This window comes from Urocitellus parryii, chromosome 15 (assembly GCF_045843805.1).
Source record: "Urocitellus parryii isolate mUroPar1 chromosome 15, mUroPar1.hap1, whole genome shotgun sequence".
NCBI classification, from domain to species: Eukaryota; Metazoa; Chordata; class Mammalia; order Rodentia; family Sciuridae; genus Urocitellus; species Urocitellus parryii.
Window position 1 is genome coordinate 47,333,974 of NC_135545.1, and position 17,276 is coordinate 47,351,249.

At 41.8% G+C, this 17,276-nt stretch overlaps 1 protein-coding gene across 1 annotated transcript in view; it reads left to right on the plus strand.

Annotated features, from left to right (window-relative positions):
• Positions 1-17,276, plus strand: part of Hydin (HYDIN axonemal central pair apparatus protein) — a 319,191-nt gene that overhangs the window by 270,735 nt on the left and 31,180 nt on the right. Inside the window, exons 60-69 of the mRNA XM_026399248.2 lie at positions 932-1,083; positions 1,194-1,383; positions 4,968-5,070; positions 5,292-5,579; positions 6,962-7,104; positions 9,568-9,786; positions 11,690-11,850; positions 14,484-14,581; positions 15,379-15,577; positions 16,781-16,993. Coding sequence (XP_026255033.2) covers positions 932-1,083; positions 1,194-1,383; positions 4,968-5,070; positions 5,292-5,579; positions 6,962-7,104; positions 9,568-9,786; positions 11,690-11,850; positions 14,484-14,581; positions 15,379-15,577; positions 16,781-16,993 — 1,766 coding nt within the window. The remainder of the gene's footprint in view (positions 1-931; positions 1,084-1,193; positions 1,384-4,967; positions 5,071-5,291; positions 5,580-6,961; positions 7,105-9,567; positions 9,787-11,689; positions 11,851-14,483; positions 14,582-15,378; positions 15,578-16,780; positions 16,994-17,276) is intronic.

A 17,276-nucleotide genomic window follows, 5' to 3' on the forward strand; every position in this document is an offset into this window, starting at 1 on the left:
CTGGTCTTATTTGGACCCCTAAGGGGCAGCTCTCTCCCTCTCTGTACTAAAAACGTAAAAAGCAGGCAAGCCTGATTTCTAACCAGAGACTATAACAGGGGGTGTGCAGGAGGAGGAGACTGTTTTCCTCCTCCCTGGTGTGCAGATCTGAAGGGAATCCTGCAAAGGCCAAAGAAACCTTAATGCCCGCCCGCAGCTTAAGAATAAGAGGGAGTAGTCAGTCTGTTCCCATCTGCTTCTCATCAGAATGAAAAATTTGTTCAAAGTCATGCCAAAAGTCCCCGCAGTCTCCAAACACTTCCACTGGTTGAGAATAGGTGACATGCCTTGGGGGTTTTCTCTAGCCAAGGCCCTTGGAGCTACAAGGAGCAGAACCTCACTCAAGTTAGCCCAAATAATACTAGATTGACAGCAGGGAATCCAAGACCTTGGACATGGGTCAGAACATGTAATATAGCCATCACTCATTGCGACTGGAACTGGCATTCGAAATCCACCCTCCAGATCAGCAGGTACTCCATCCATCTTTTAAGGCCACGTGTCTCTCTGGTTGTTTCCCTTGCTCCTTTCTGTAGTATGGCTTCCTCATCATGTATGTGGTCCCAGCTCAGCTCCACAGTAGCCACCAAAAACAACCGTTAGGCATCTTGATTTAGGTGACAGAGGATGGGATAGTGGGGAGAATATCTGGCTGACTGACTTGCTTCATTCATTTGAGTCAAAACTCAAATGCAACTAGATATTACTTAGGAGAGGATTCCAGTGTCTAGGCAGCTCCTTCCAGGGCCCATGACTCTGTAGGCGATGGAGCTTGTCTATCACAGAGCTTTGATGGGAGGGAAGTGCAAAGCAGGGCAGGTGAAATGAGCAGCAAGCCCCAGTGTAAATGCAGAGTGGATAACACACCCTGGCCTCTGCTCCCCCTCACCAGGTCATCGCACGCATCACGGACATCTTTGAAGTGGAACCCAACAAGATGTGTGTCGCCAGCCGCTCACATGCCTTTGCCACGGTGTCCTTCACCCCACAGACCATGCAGACCTACCAGTGCATCTTTGAGGCTACCTTAGATGGCTTGCCCAGGTATTGCTCCTAGATCCCTTCCAGCCACAGAACCGTAGCCCACATGCACCGTGGGGTAGTTATTCCTGCCAGGCCTGGCTGACAGCTCTTGATCTTCCTGTTCTCTGCAGCAGTCTGGCCAGGAACCGAGGCCTCATATTTGATATTGTTGGTGAGGGGACCCTCCCTCGAGTGACCGTTGTGCGGCCAGTTCTATATAACCAGTATGGAAACCCCTTGCTCCTCTTTAAGAGGCTTCTGCTGGGGCATTCAGAGAAACTGCCTGTCATCCTCAAGAACAATGGCACCGTCCCTGCCCAGGTAATATTGAGGGTGAAGTGAGGGGTGGAAAAGGGAACAGTCATTCAAAAGTTAGACTTTATACATTCGAGTCTCTGCCATCCCTACTGCATGAGGACTTCTTTGACAGTCCCCAAGCATTAGCCTGTGTTTGAGACATGGGGCATACAGAGGGGAATCTGGCATGCTCTCTGCCCTCATGAAATATAGGAAATCAGATTACACCTAACACTAATAACTACTGGGTAAGGAAGTACATGAAGATGTCCACCAAGTTGAAGAGGTAGGAGTGTATGTATTCTTATTGTCTTCTTTATGTTTTCATCTTTTTCCTGTGGGTAATATTATATTTGTAATGAGAAAACAAGGTGGGGAACTTTATAAGTGTAAGAGATGCCAAATCTAAAGGACTTTGGGGATTTCTTTAGGAATTGAACCCAGAGGCACTTTACCACTGAGCTACATCCCCCAGCCTTTTTTTGTTTTCTCTTTTGAGACAGGGTCTCTCTTAAGTTGCTCAGGCTTGACTTGAACTTGAGATCCTCCTGCCTCGACCTGCCTAGTTGTTGGGATTACAGATGTGCACCACCTCTGCCAGTTTCTTTCACTTTTAATGTAATTTTTTTCGAATATGGAATTTTGGTTTGGTCATTGTAGTCTTTCAACAAGTGGGAGAGATTTTTGAAACATATTCTGGCTTCTGATGTGTGTGCTAAAAGGTCCACCAAGAGTTTAAAATGTTCTTTTAAGACAATCTTTTCCAACTGCCTTTAACATTTTCACCTTCCATTTGTTTTCTTCAGTTCTGCTATGATATGTCTAGCTATGCATTTCTCTTAATTTAGCCATCTTGAAGTTCATCGGACTTTTTGATTCTGAGAATTGATTTCAAATTAACATGGGAAAATTCTTGGACATGTCTTCAAATAGTGTTTCTAATCCATTCTCTCTCATCTCTCCTCCTGGGATGTGAGTTGACTGTATTGAAGACCTTCTAGCTATATCCTCTATGTCTCTCATCCTTATTGAATTTTCATCTAGTTTTCATTCTGCATAGTTTCTTTTGATTTGTTGCTGTGGTTGGATATATAAAGGTTTGGTCCCCCCAGGGTGCTGGTAGAGGGAGGTGCTATGGAACTTTAAGAGGTGGAGCCTCGTGGGAGGTCCTCAGGTCATTGGGGACTCAGGTCAAGAGGGAAATCCGTGAGATCCTTCCAGTCCTCCCCCACCCCTCTCTCGCTCTCTTCTGACTTGAGATGTGACTGCCTGCTGTGACACGCTCTCTGATCGTGATGGGCTCCCTGTCTCCACAGGCCCAAACCAATGGGGCCATCTAATCTTGGATTTGAACCTTCAGAACTGTGAGTCAAAATGAACCTCTCTTTTCCTCTCTTTTCTTCACCTGTGTCAGGTGTTCTGTATATGCAGTGATGAAAAGCTGGCTAGCACATCTACATTCCATTCATTGACTCTCCCTTAGGCTCTTTTGAATCTGCTTTACATTAAGTTCTTTAATGATTACATATTTCAGCTCTAGAATTTCTATGGGGGGTTCAAATCTGTATAATCAGCTGTCATGATTTCTAGTTTTATGTTGAAATTGTCAGAGTTGGCTTTTATTTCTTGAATATAGTAATCATAGGCATTCTGCAGTCTATGCCTGATACTTCCAAATTCAAAGTCCCTGTGCATGTTTCTCAGCCTGCTATTTCCGATCATTCTTGCCCATGCTGTCCTGTCTCATATACCTGCTTATCTTTTGAATGGATATATTGGGTATTATATTTATAAAAATATTTTGAAATAACTAAACTAAGAATCCTGTTCTGTTCTTTTTTTTTTTCTTCAAAGACAATTTTTATTTGCTTCCGCCTAACAGTTTGGGGCACTAAAAATTCAGGATTACCTAAAACCAGTTTTAGGACTTGAGATTTTTTTTCAGATTACCCAGAAGACTCACAGCAGGATTGCTATTGTTAGGAGAGCTGGTTTATACCCAGTTCATCTTTCATCTTATAGTGAAGACCTTTAAAGTTCCAGCCCAGAGAAAACACCCCAACCTTTCACAGGCTTTGGACCTTTGCCCTCTTTGCACCAACAGACTGTCAAAAGTGCAGATAAGCGCCCCCACCCATCTACCCCTTCCAGAATGACAGATGCCTCTCAGTCAAAAACAGCCCAGGAAGTTAGGTAGACCTTTCTGGATTCTCATTTGCCACAGATCTTTTTTTTTAATTTGTTATATATGACAGCAGAATGCATTACAATTCATATTACACATATAGAGCACAATTTTTCATGTGTCTGGTTGCACACAAAGTAGAGTCACACCCTTTATGTCTTCATACATGGACTTAGGGTAATGATGTCCATCTCATTCCACCATCTTTCCTATCCTCTTGCCCCCTCCCTTCCCCTTCCTCCCCTTTGCCCTATCTAAAGTTCATCTAATCCTCTCATGCCCCCCAACCCCATTATGAATCAGTCTCCTTAAATCAGAGAAAACATTCTTGCCACAGATCTTCATCTGGCTCTCTTCATTGTCTTCTTAGCTCTCTGATGCTTTTCAATTTTTTTATATTTAGTCTAGGATTTTTTTCATTGCCTTGAGTTTATTCTACCGAGTTTACCATCACCCTGCATTGCTTCCATTACTATGGCTTTATAAAAGGTGCTAGCATCTAGTTCAGGGTCTTCTTGTCCACCCACTCCCTGTTTTTGTAATTTTTCTTAACAATTTTTGTACATTAATCCCCCAGATAAACTTTGGGAAGAATTTCTACTTTCACAGTATTTAGACTGTCCACCAGGAGCAACATTTAGGATTGCCCATCCATTTAGTCAAGTCTTTTATGTCATTATTTTTCCATACAATTCCTCCATATACTTTCTTGGTAATATTATTTCTAAATATAGACTCTTTCATCTCAGAAGCTTCCTAGATCATGTCACTATCTCTTACTTCTTTGCACCACATTTTTTTTCTAGCACTCAATCTTGCTTGTAATGGTGTATTACTGTCTTCTAAAAATATCTGCTGTTTTCTCATACCCAATATCAGATATGTGGCTTTCCTGTTATTTTGTTCCCACTGGACTGGAAACCACTTCTTTTCTCAGAGTAGGTCAGAGGCCTGCCTCTTCTTCCTCTAGCAGGATGTTCACCATGACTCTAGGCAATAAATTCATAATGCCTAGAGGTGCTGGCTTTTAGGAATTCACATTCATGCAAGCCCTCATAGAATTAGGAGTGCTCATTTCCATTTTATCAGTCTGGCTTAGACCTTACAACTGCGTCTCCCTGGAACACTGGTGTGAGCAACCCACTGATACCATCTAACCATGTGATCTGAAGGGCACCTATACTCTTTGGGTCTGTAGTTCCTCACTCACCCAATAAGGACTGACCTGACTGAATTTCTTTTGTCTTCTCTAGATCTAACATTTATTATAGTTCTTAATAAGAGACTCAAAAAAAGTGAATATGAGGCACAATGACCTTTTGGGGTACTGCCCCATGCACAGCATAGTATCACACCTCGGATTCCAAACTCGTGAATGGACTTATTATAAGTTGAGCACTCAACCCTGCTTTCCTCCTTCCAGCTGCATGTGGACCTGCAAGATCAACTAGGAATCTTCTCCCTGAAAAGGGGACCCAACACCTCCTTCATCTACATCATAGAGGAAAACAAACCAGATGAAAGGGGTAAGTTGGGTACGGTGCCTCCAGAAGGCAATGATTTCAGTGGGAGGTTTGTTGGGGACTTCTCAGGACCCACCCAGAGTTGGATGCATCGTCTTGTCACCAGTATCCTCTGGCTGAAGCTCATTCCCCTCACATGATTGCTTTCCCCTCAGCCAGGGTCTTCATGGATACATATTTCTCTAAACAGACTCTAAATTGTATCTTCTTTCTTCTCTTTGCAGCAAAAAAACCCCACATGGCTTCCCTGGTTGTTTCTCCTGGAGACACCGCTGAATTTGATGTCGTTTTCCACTCCCAGAAGGCTGGGCGGATGACTGGCTTCATCCACTTGTCAGTCATCGACAACCAGTACGAGGAGACCCTCATCCACTTGGTGGGAGAAGGCTATGAGGATGACATCACCCTGAACAACATCCATGGGCTGGTGCCTTCCACTAGCGAGGAGACCTCGCCCATCTCAGAGGTCTTAGAGATAGCTGAGAACAATGCCGTGGAAGACATGGTGGCAGGTGGGAGCAGAAACAGTGAGGCGTTGAGAATTGTCAACTTGGTCATTTTTAAACAAGAGTGACATTTAAACAACTGATTGAGAATTTAGGAATGAAGCTATTCTCTGTTGCCATGTGTTCTTTCATGCCTATCTCAGTCACTACCTCTGGCCTTTCCTGTATTCATGTTCAATCAATGAACATTTACCAAGCATCCATGTGCATGTGCCGGGCACCATGCTGAGCCCTGGTGTTGCAAAGATTCATAGGAAAGTCTCTGGCTTTTAGAGAGCTTATAGTTTGATATTCGAATTCCAGTTCAACAATTAGTGAACAAATGCCTCCCTGTGGGTCTTCCCTGTCTCTGTCTCTCAGCTGGCTCATGTTGGCATTGTCTATTCCTTCTGAAACATGGACCCTAGCCACCCCAAGAGAAATGAAGGGGGCATAGGTTTGCACCACCTCTAGAACCCCATTCTCCACAGCCTCACTCCTCAGTGAGCAGCCCGAGAAGCTACAGCATCAACATCACTAGAAATGGGACTTTCAGGCCCACCTTGACCTACTGAATCAGAATCTGTACTTTAGCAAATCCCCAGGGGAGTTCTGAGTATGTTAAAGCTTTAGGTCACTCTAAAGTCTCTCATGTACTGAACCTTCCATTTAGTAACAATATTCTTTGGGGTAGGGAGAAAATACTTTGTCATAATTACCAAAAAGCATTTGTTCAGCACCCTCATTATGTGATTGGTGGCTGTAGAGTGAGTTATAGGCACAGTTTTCCCAGGAACTTAATTATTCCTGGAATGTATGATTAGGGAGTCTCTACAATATGTGTTGAAATCGACACTCCATACGTACTTGGCCTTTGACCCTTCTTTGAAGCTACATGATAGCCTCTGGCTTCTCAGGGGTTAAACAGGAGCAGCAGTAAACCCAATTTTAGAAATTAAATTTTGTACCTATTGTAGGGTTGCCAGATTTAACAAATCAGAATGCAGGCACTGCCAATAAATTTAAATTTCAGATAATAAGTAAATAATTTTTAGTATGAGTGTGCCCTAAAATATTGCATGGGGCATATTAATCTTAGAAATTACTCACTGTTTATCTGTAATTCAAATTTAACTGGGTCTCCCTATTTTATATGGCAATCTAACCCTGAATTGTATTGTCTCACCAAAGAAATGGAGTTGGGGACTTGTGTTTTCTCTTATTTCCATTGAGGTGAGGGTCATTGTGGGTAGGTGGATGGATAGATGGATGCATTCCCCTGGGAGGGGGGATCTTACTACCCAGGGATTCCCAATTTCTCAAATATAACTATCCAAGGAGGGAAGAGTTGCCTGAGAGGGAAGCAGGCCCTCTAGGAGGACTCACTACTTTCTGCTTCTAACTCCTAGCTGCGTTGATGGACCACATCCAGTTTGGGGACTGTCACATTGGAAACAGCTATACTGTGAATTTCACAATCACTAATCACAGCCAAGTGAATGTGATACGGTTTGAATGGCCTCTTTTAGCTACAATAGCTTTCTCCCCACAGGTAAGTGCAAGCAATTCATTGTGTTCTGGACCATCTTAGGCCTAAGCCAACCCCAGTCTGATAGTCAGACCATTCCCATGGATACATGGAAGGAAGTGAAGGCATTTCAACCCATGAGAGAGCTCACTAGCCATGCCACACTGAGACCTGGTCCCATAGGACACTGTTCACATCCACCACAGTCTTAAGAGAGGAAGAGCAGAGATGCAGTCTAGACTGTTGTTAAAGATGAAGAATCTATGGAGGCTTGAATGGATGGATACAGGTCACAGCCTTCCTTTCCCATCCCACAGTGTGGACCTATGTCCCCCCTATGTGTGTGTTCTTTAGAGCATTAGTCCTTCAGTAGTGGTTCATCAAAAGCTAAGTGGATCCTGTGAACAACTGAGATTTAGAAAATGATGCAAGCAGGGCTGGGGGTATAGCTTCTTGGTAGAGTGCTTGCCTCACATGCACAAGGCCCTGGGGTTCAATCCCCAGCACCTCAAAAAAAAAAAAAAGAAAAAAAAAGAAAATGTTGCAAGTTACATCTTTCTCTTAAACATTCCCAGGGTCCATCAGCATCTAGTTTAACTTTAATTTTAAAAATTCTTTTAGCATCTTATGGTGCACATTTTGTGAAATGCTGACCAAAGCTCGACATTGAATAAGGCTCAGGACAGTACTGTAGCAGGTTCTTGCCTCTTCCAGCAGTTGCTTTTCATACACAGTTCACTTGTCAGTTCCCAGGAGACTGGGACACCCAGATGTATTCACTGCAACCTCTGCTCAAGCCTAGAATTTTAAAAGGACAGAGCTAAGAGGGTTAGAGACTCTTCTTTATCACCTTTAAACCTTTGAGTGCTATCAAGAATAAGTTTTGTTTCCCAGAGGGACATAAAGTTTAAATTAATTCCCCTAACAGATCCTAGCCCAAGCACGGCCCAGATCTAACCCTAAATAAACTGAGTACATACTATACTCCAGTGTCATTTCCAAGACCCTGGTTAATTTATTTAATCCTCGCCATAACACTATAAGGTAAATGCTACTTTTATCTGCATTTGACTCATGAGGAAATGGACACAGTATAATCTAATATGGAGCATTATCTGTGTTATCAATGGGTTAGTCAAAGAAGGCAGAGATAAGCTAATAGTTCATTTATGTATACACTCACACATACACGGGCACACACACGTGCCTGAGCAAGTACTAAACCTTCTCCCTTCACTCTCCAGAGGCAGGAGAATATTTTACCTGGCAGAAACATGATAGAACTGTCATATATGTGTGTGCTTGTGTATGATAATTCATAATGTGTATGATAATTCATAAAGTATTTTGTTTTAGACAACATTGGATTTCCCTTATAAATAGTACACTTCAGCAATCCAGTTTCTTGGTCTCAGGACTTCTTTATATTATTAAATATTATTGAGAACCCCCAAAAGAATTTTTATTTATTGGGTTATGTCTATCAATATTTACTATATTAGATATTAAAACTGAAAGTATTTTGAAAAAAAAGTATTTTTTTCATTTTAAAATATAATAATAAACCTACATGTTAATATAAATACCATGTTTTTATGAAAATATGTGTATTCTTTTTTCTTGAGTGAGAAGGGTAGCATTATTTAAATTTTTATTAATTTGTTTAATATCTGGCTTACTATAAGTCATCTGGATTCTCATGTCTGCTTTTGCATTCAATCTGATGTAATATCATATGTAGTCTTTAAAAAGTTCCATTGTACACTCATAAGAAAACGACAATGAAAAAGTCAAATAACATCTTTGTGCTATGATGAAATGGTTATGGCATAGACTCCATGAAAAGGTCTTGGGATTCCCAAAGATCACTAGACCACATTCTGAGAACTGCTAGCATACTGAATTCATCACTCCATATTTGTATGGATCATATTGATTGAAAGTATAAGGTGGCTTGCATGTGGTATTTGAAACCATACTCCCTGGGTTTGGACCAGCTCTTTCATTATCAATGACCTTAAGCAATTTGCAAATTTCATTGTCAGTAAAATGGGAATAATATACCTCTCATAGGGTTATTGTGAGGCTTAGTAGAATTGTGCAAGAGTTTAGAATAGCACTGGAAGCAAGTAGCAGTTGGATAACTACTGGTTGCCTTGTTATTGTGATTACATTCCTAAGAGCCTCTTGTGCATGTTTAAGTCAATCTACCTATACAGGTTTGGATGATGCTCTTTTTATTTTTTAGTTATAGATAGACATAATAACTTTATTTTATTTATTTATTTTTTATGTGATGTGAGGATTGAACCAGTGTCTCACACATGCTAGGCAAGTGCTCTACCACTGAGCCACAATCCCAGCCCTGGATAATGCATTTTTGCCAAGTCCTGTGGCTTTACCACTTCTCTAGAATGTCACCACATGGTTATCAAGAGTCTTCAAGTTTGAGTTCCCAAAAAACACTAATGCCAGGCTCTTCCCTAGTTGGGCCACCTCCACCCTGGTTGTACCAAGGACATAGTGGTGACCATGAAATCAGATGTGCCAATCCACCTGAAAAAGTTGGGGCTCAAGTGCAAGCTCTCCAGGATCCTGTTCCAGCTCCCTGCAGAGCAGGTTCCCGACTGGGATGACCGCATGCACACTATCAAGTGGGTGGATGCATCTAGAAACGCTCCTGGAACTTTGCCTACAAAGCGAAAGGTAAGCGGGGACATTAAGCTCAGATCTGACCTGGCCTGCTGTTCTCGGGGGCCTGCTGGTCTCGAGCTCAGTGTCTCGTCATTTCTTTGTTTCATAGAGACAGAGAAGTTTTCCATTCTACTTTGCCTTGATTTCAGGAGACAAACTGAACGTCCACACATGCCCCCTGCCATCCATACTATGCATTCCACACGACTTCATTGCTAAATTTATAGCTTAAGTCTTGACAAGTTGAGCAAGTTCACCCATCTTTTTCTTCTTCAAAAATGTAATCACTGTTTTTTTAGTTGTTTTCTTCTTCTTCTTCAGGTGTCCAGAATTAAAGTAGTCATAATCTCTCCCTAATGGCAGAATCTCATCTTTGGTCTGTAAATGCCCCTCTTTTATTTATTTTTGTCAATTTTTTTCAATAATGTCATTATCACAGACAAACACTTACCCCATAAGGGAAGTAGAACCTGACCACTTGTGTGGTTGTAGTCATTCTCTCTCTCTACCTACCTTCCGGAGCTAATCACTATCTTGAAACTTGTCTGGTTCATTCAAAGAGGACTTAAGGATCCACATTTTCTCCTACACTTGACCTTATCAGACATTTTTATGTGTATAATTTGGATGATGGGAAATAGCCTAAGTATGAACCTAACTTGCAATTCCCTAGTCATAATAAGGCTGAGGATTTCTTCATGTGATTATTGACCATGCAAGTTCTCTGTTACATGAATGCCTTCTCGTGTCTTTTGCCTGTCTTTCAATTATTATGCTTGTCCTTTGTCTGAGCTATTTTAATTTTAATAAATTCTTCCTTATATATCATTTGTCTGCAAATATCCTCATCAGATTTATAACTTAATTTTTACTTTATCTTTTGATGAATAAAAATGTTCTTGACTTGAAAAGTCAAATGTATTAGTCTTTTATATTACTGTGTCTTATTTTTAATAACCCTTCCCTCCCAGAAAGATATTCTCTCTCTCTCTCTCTCTCTCTCTCTCTCTCTCTCTCTCTCTCTCTCTCTCTCTCTCTCGCATGTATGTTTAAGATCCTTTGGCTCACCTGGATTTTTATGTATGATGTGAGGCAAGGATCCAATTTCATAATCTAGATAACAGTGTTGCCCATTTCTTGTTTTTAACCCTAGTGATCTCCCAGGAAAAACTGACAATTTTATATTAATTTGTCCTTTCCATTAGCAAGGTACATTTCTCTATTTATTTAGGTGTTTTAAAACATTTTTTACTACCATTCAGTTCTTTATAGTAATAAGGCTCTTCAGATTTTCAACACCTGTTTTATTGCTATTCCATTTTTTAATATTAACAGGATTCTTTAGGATTTTTTATCTGTCCTTGCATTGATTTTATTAAATCATTTTTCTAGACATTTACCATCTAACTATGTTTTCATTTGTAATCTCATGGAATTATTTACAATATTTCCTCACCATATTTAAATATGTAGGCTTGGTGGTAGTGCCTTTTTTTAATTTCTGATTCTAGTTATTCATATTTTTCTCTTTTGCTCTTGACCTGTCTCACCAAAGATTTTTAAAATATTTTCAAGTAAATAATTTTGTTGGTCTTCTCCATTTTAGATTTGTTTCCTATTTCATCAAGATATTTTCCTATCATTATGATCCTTTTTCTTCTACTTTATTTGGAATCCATCTGATCCTTACACTCATTCCCCTGCACCTCTGATGTTTTCAGTAATTCCTTATTATTCAGTTTCTTCCTCTTTCATTTACAATCCTTTGTAGGTGTGCCTTATCATTTACTCTAGAACCCGAGTTTGTGGGTTGGTGTTAACTCAGGCGGGTGGAATACAGTACTGTGCTATCCCCTCATTATTCCTGCAGGCAGCTGGCTTTGTATCACTAAGGACACAGCTGCCTTTATTACAGGTGATAGAGACGGATCCTGAACCTGCCCACTCAGTCCTAGAAGAAAACTACCGAGAACTGCAGATTCAGATCAGTGCCACTGTGGATTATGCTTCATACCAGTGCCAAATGAATGATGTAAACTTTAAGGATACGCTGGTTTACCAGACCAGAGTGTTTGAGTAAGTCATCAACAGCTTCATAACACCTCGTAGAGAAAGTCTTTCATTCCATCATCCACCAACCCATTCATCATACTTTCACGCAGCATCTGCAACACTTAATACCAGGCCTCCCATCTGTGTAGCATGCACCAGAGCACCATCCAAAGCCCTATGAAATGTTCAGACACACAAAGCTGTTGAATTTCACATGAAATCAAAATATAGCCAGAAAACAGTCTACCAGCAGGGTGGCATCCAGCAATCCACTCCAGTGGGAATTGTCCTTGTAGAAGTCTACACAGCCACCCTGGATTGATATGCTTCCTGACCCCTCAGGTGACACCTCAGACAATATCCACACTAGTGGGGATGGGGTTCATCCCAGTTTAGAAGCCCCATGCCTAACAGAGGCCAACTTTTCTCAAACTAAAATTAGCTTCTAGCATCCCCGCAGGGAAGATGCCTGTTTCAAGAGCCACTTCACTCAGAGAACCCTGAAGCAATGGCTTCCTTCCCATCATGGTTTTTCCTAGTCCCTATGTGATTCACCAACTTGACATCACTTCTGTTGAAAACAATGTTGCTGCCTAGTACAGTTGATCTCTCTCTTTTACCAGGCTTGTAGGGGAGCAGAGCTAGAAAGCTCATTCAGAATCACATTTGTCTTTCAGAAAGAGAAATGGTTATTTGAACTCTCACCCACACTCAGCTACAAGGATCCAAAGGCAGCATCTGCCCAGCCCTCCAAGAGCTCACACTCTGGAGGGGGGTGGGGGAAGGCTAGAACCAAGTGAATTATCTTTTGCAGCATAGTGTCATGTGCATGTAGCAAGAAAGAACCCCAAGTCTCAAGGTCAAGACATGAGAGAGGGAGAGAATGCCAGGGAAGCTTCTCAGGTGAAGTGGTGCCCAGCTGAAATTTGGAGGACAAACAGGAGGTAGCCAGGTGAAGAAGAAGGAATGAAAGGTCTTCTAAGCAAAGAGATCAACATGTACAAAGACCAAAATGTGAACTGCTGGCATTCCTACTTTGTAGAAATTAGCAACTAACTCATTCAACTCATTTTGCATTTATTGCTCTTTAAATGTCTTCTCAAATCATTGTAGATCCAAAAACGTAGAAAGCAGGAAGTATAATCATCTGATGGCCATTTCACCTAAACCAGAGTTAGCAAACAATGACCCAGTGCCTATTTTTATTTTTTAAAAATGTTTTTTTCTGGCACACAATCATGCCCACTCATTTATGTATTGACTGCAGCTGTTTCTTCATTACTAAGGCAGTGTTCCGTAGTTGCTGCAGAGACCACGTGGTACACACTGCAAAAATCTTACTATCTAGCCCACTGTGAAAATGGTTGTCAACCCAACCTAAAGCAAGCTTGCTCTCTTTTTTTTTTTACAGTATCTTTATTTTGTTTATTTACTTTTGTGTGGTTCTGAGGATGGAACCCAGTGCCTCACATGTACAAGGCAAGCATTCTGCCACTGAGCCACAACCCCAGCCTAGCAAGGTCTCTTTTTATGAAAAATTCTTTGTGCCCTGAGATTTCTGTACTGTATAAAAATTATCTTTAGGATAAAAACTAATGTTCATAAATTTACACAATAAACACAGGCCCTTAGAGTCAACTTGATTTCAGGCAAGCCTGCATGGTCTACTTGGGTTGGATGATGGAAATCGAATCTCTGCACCCCACCCCAGACTTACTACTCCCATTCAAACTCCTACTCTTACTATGCCCCTAAAACCAGGAAAATCATGTGTGTTTTATTTCTCAGACACCATTGTTTCCTTCCAACTGTGGCTGTAATCAAATTTAATAGTGATTCCAGAAAAAGGCTTTTGTCTCTCTGATTTTGTCTTAGATCAGGGAAACTGAGGCAAGAAAAGCCTCAGCTGATTCAGAATTTGAGTTCAAAACCACTAAAATTCAAGTTTGTATCTCAGTCAGGGAAGGTGTCACAGGCAGGGGTCAAGGACAAATGGTGTCTGCCCACGGGACATCATTTCTAGTGGGAGATGATAGACAAAGGAGGGTATATGGTATTTGTTCCTGAGAGAGATACTGTCCTGTGAGGTAAATTTGTTTCCTCTCTCATGGGAATTTTTCATTAATATGATGGAAGCTAAAAGAAGTTTAGCTCAAAGTAGAAGACAGTAAAATAGTGATTACTTTTTTAGCTTCCACATGTAAGAGAGAACATGCGGTATTTGCCTAAGTTTGACTTCTTTCACTTAATGTATGTCCTCCAGTTGCATCCATTTTGCCACAAATGATGGGACTGTGGAGTCCTCAAAACCTTGATCATTGTGGAGATTCCTCAAAAACCTAAAAAATGGATCCAGTTGTCCCACTTCTAGACATTTATCCAAAGGAAATGAAATCAGCATATTAAAGAGATACTTGCATTTCCATGTTTATTCATGTGCTATTCACAGGAGCCTAGATATAGAATCAACCTAGGTGTTCACAAGCAGATGAGTGGATAAGAAAATGTGGTAAATATGCACAATTTAAAAATTCTGCCATTAAAAAATACTTAAGAAATAGAGTCTTTTGCCTTCAAGAAGCAGTACAGATGATATGAAGGCAGAACAAAAATCATCTGCAGCACATTTCTGAAATCTGTCCCTGGTCAATTCACAGACTTGACCTGGTCAACTCAGGACGTGTACAGCTTGAATTCAGCTGGACCTCAGAAGATACCGCAAAAGCAGTCAGCTTCGTGATGCCAGGAGTGCAAGGTACATACGATGACAGGCCAAACCCAGGGCCTAACCTGAGTCACTGGTTAGTAAAACAGTGCACAGGGAGACTAGCACTATTCAGACATTCTCTTAATAGCTAAGGAAAATTGAACCAAAAGCCAAATGGTCCCGAGACCCTGAAGAGCTGACTTCTGCCTTCCTGGACTCCTCCCTGACCCCTCCCTAGGACAATGCCCCATCTCATAGATCACTAGGACTCTCGTCTTTAAGTACTTGTCCTTCTGGGAGATTGCATACCCCTCAGAGAAACTGATGAAAGCTGCAAACTGTTTTCCCAGGAAAACACACACCCATGCCCGAGTGTATAGTGTTATATGTGAAGCACTTGAAAAGGCCCCAGAAAAAAATAAAAATAAAGAAAGAAAGAAAAGACCCCAGCTCTTTGTAGGCAAATACAGTTTTCATTATTATTTTGGAGATTAACAGACATTTCAAATGGGCCCCTAGATTGTAAACCTCTACTTTAGAACACTAATCCCCCCACCCAATTATGTTCACAGCCCATTATTCTAGGGCAAAATATCCACAGTCACCTTCTTGACCCACCCCCTTGTGCTCAAAGGAAAATTTGGAAACGTTATGGAATTCATAGAAATATTTTTCATGTGTACCCTGTGAGATATGAGAGCCGATTCCTTACTTTAGGGCTCAAGATTAAGTAAAACTGCTACCAGAGGTGGATCCCACAGACCCCACAGAGGGTCCCTCAGGACCTGTGAGTGAGCTGCCTCTCTCTGCAACTGAGGACTCTTGCCCACCCTCTCTGCCCCCAGGTTCTGCTCTAAAAGATCAGCTTAGTCAGGGCACGGGCAGCACCCCGGACAGTGGAATGGACCACTGGAACGAAGCTTCCCCCTCGGCCTTCTCTGTGGAGCCCTCCTCCGGCATCGTGCCCATGGGAAAGATTCAGAAGCTCAAAGTGAAATTCTCCCCACTGGACATTGGAGAGTTTGAAAGCAACCTTTTCTGCCAGTAAGGAAACGTGCTCCCCAGAACTTCCATCTTTGCAGGGGTAGACCTCTGTGGCTCTCTGGCTTTCGTCCCCCCCCCCACCGCCTTGTATCCCACTACTGCCACCATCTTTCCAACCCCAGACCCCTTCACAGCTCCACATTACCACTTTTCCTTCTGGAAGAATTGAGAGGGACCAGCATTTGGAGAACAAGGAGAATTTGGTCTTGATCCTGATCATCAACCCTCTCCAGATGCTTCCCTCTCTCCACCTCCCCCTTCCCAGACACATAGAGCATTCCACTAAGCAACAGAGTGATTGGCAGCCAGGTGGGTTCCAGTCTTTGGGAAACCATGAACTGGGCAAGTTTTCTTGCCCCTTCTCTGAGGCTCAATTCCCTCATATATAACATGCAGATAATAATGTCCACCTTGTAGAATGGTTGGGAAGATTAAATGAGTTGATTCAAGCAAAGAACTTAGAACAGTGCCTGGCACACAATAAACACTAGGTGGTGAAAGGGGGTCATGCCGTCCTCGGTGGTCCTGTTACATTGTAGTTGAGGAAAACATGGTGCCCAGATGCAGTAAGAAAAAACCTAATCAAATGCATCTGACAATGAAAGGCCCTGGTGTGGTGGTGCCATATCTAGAACAGCTCCATGGAGAACCCCTGCCTTACAGAGGAGATCTGTGAATGGTGGCCTAGAGTGGCAGAGACTCATGTGAGCCACTGGAGCCTCCTGAACCCCTGCAGTCACACCACAGAGACCCTGCCCACACCAAGGCCACCTCAGCTTGGTCCTGGGGCTAAGAGTCTGTTCACATTTATTTACCTTCTTCAAGGAGCTCAAGATACTTTTTATTAAGTTCCAGTTCCCTCTTTATATCCCATTAAATGTCTGTGAGAGGGCTCTTATTTTTCAGCAGGAAGATTTCTTACCACTAATGGAATAATAACTTATAGCGATACCTAAGTACACAGAAGGAACTCAAAATCAGGCTCCCTATATTCAGCCCATTCATCCATTTACATTTAATGAATGAATACCTACTATGTGTCATGTACTAATAAAGTCACGAAAGTGGCAGTATTGACCAAAACCTACCTACCCTCTACTTTCACAGAGCTCACATTCTGATATAATATTCATTTCCAACAACTAAGAAAGCACCGACTGATTTCAAAATAAAACATAAATAAAAATAACCTTATCCTCTTAGGATTCCCAACCTGCCACCTGGAGAGCAAGCTCCAGTCCTGGTAGCCAAAGGACGGAGCTTCTTGCCCCTCTGCCATTTTGACCTGAAAGATTCGGACTATATCACTGGTCATCGGCGCAACGCAGAGCTCCGAGGGTCTGATTCAGGACCTCTGGATGCAAACACCCGGGTGATTGAGTTCACCAGTGTGGGCGTAGGAGAAAAGAATCTCCAGTGAGTTGCTTTGATTTACATTGGTTGAATTTATATCTGTCTTTCCTTCTAAAGAACTCAGAAAAAGAATTAAGAGAAACTAGCTAGACTTGGCTCCGAGGAACAGTCCTGATATTCTGGGGGTTGACCTGAGTTTTAGAGAACTGTTATATGAAGGAAGCTAAATTCTGTCTCCTTAGCTTGGACAGAGAAGAAAAGTTGATATATTTATATATCAGCACACACACACACACACACACACACATATATATATATGTATATGTATACACATATACATATGTAT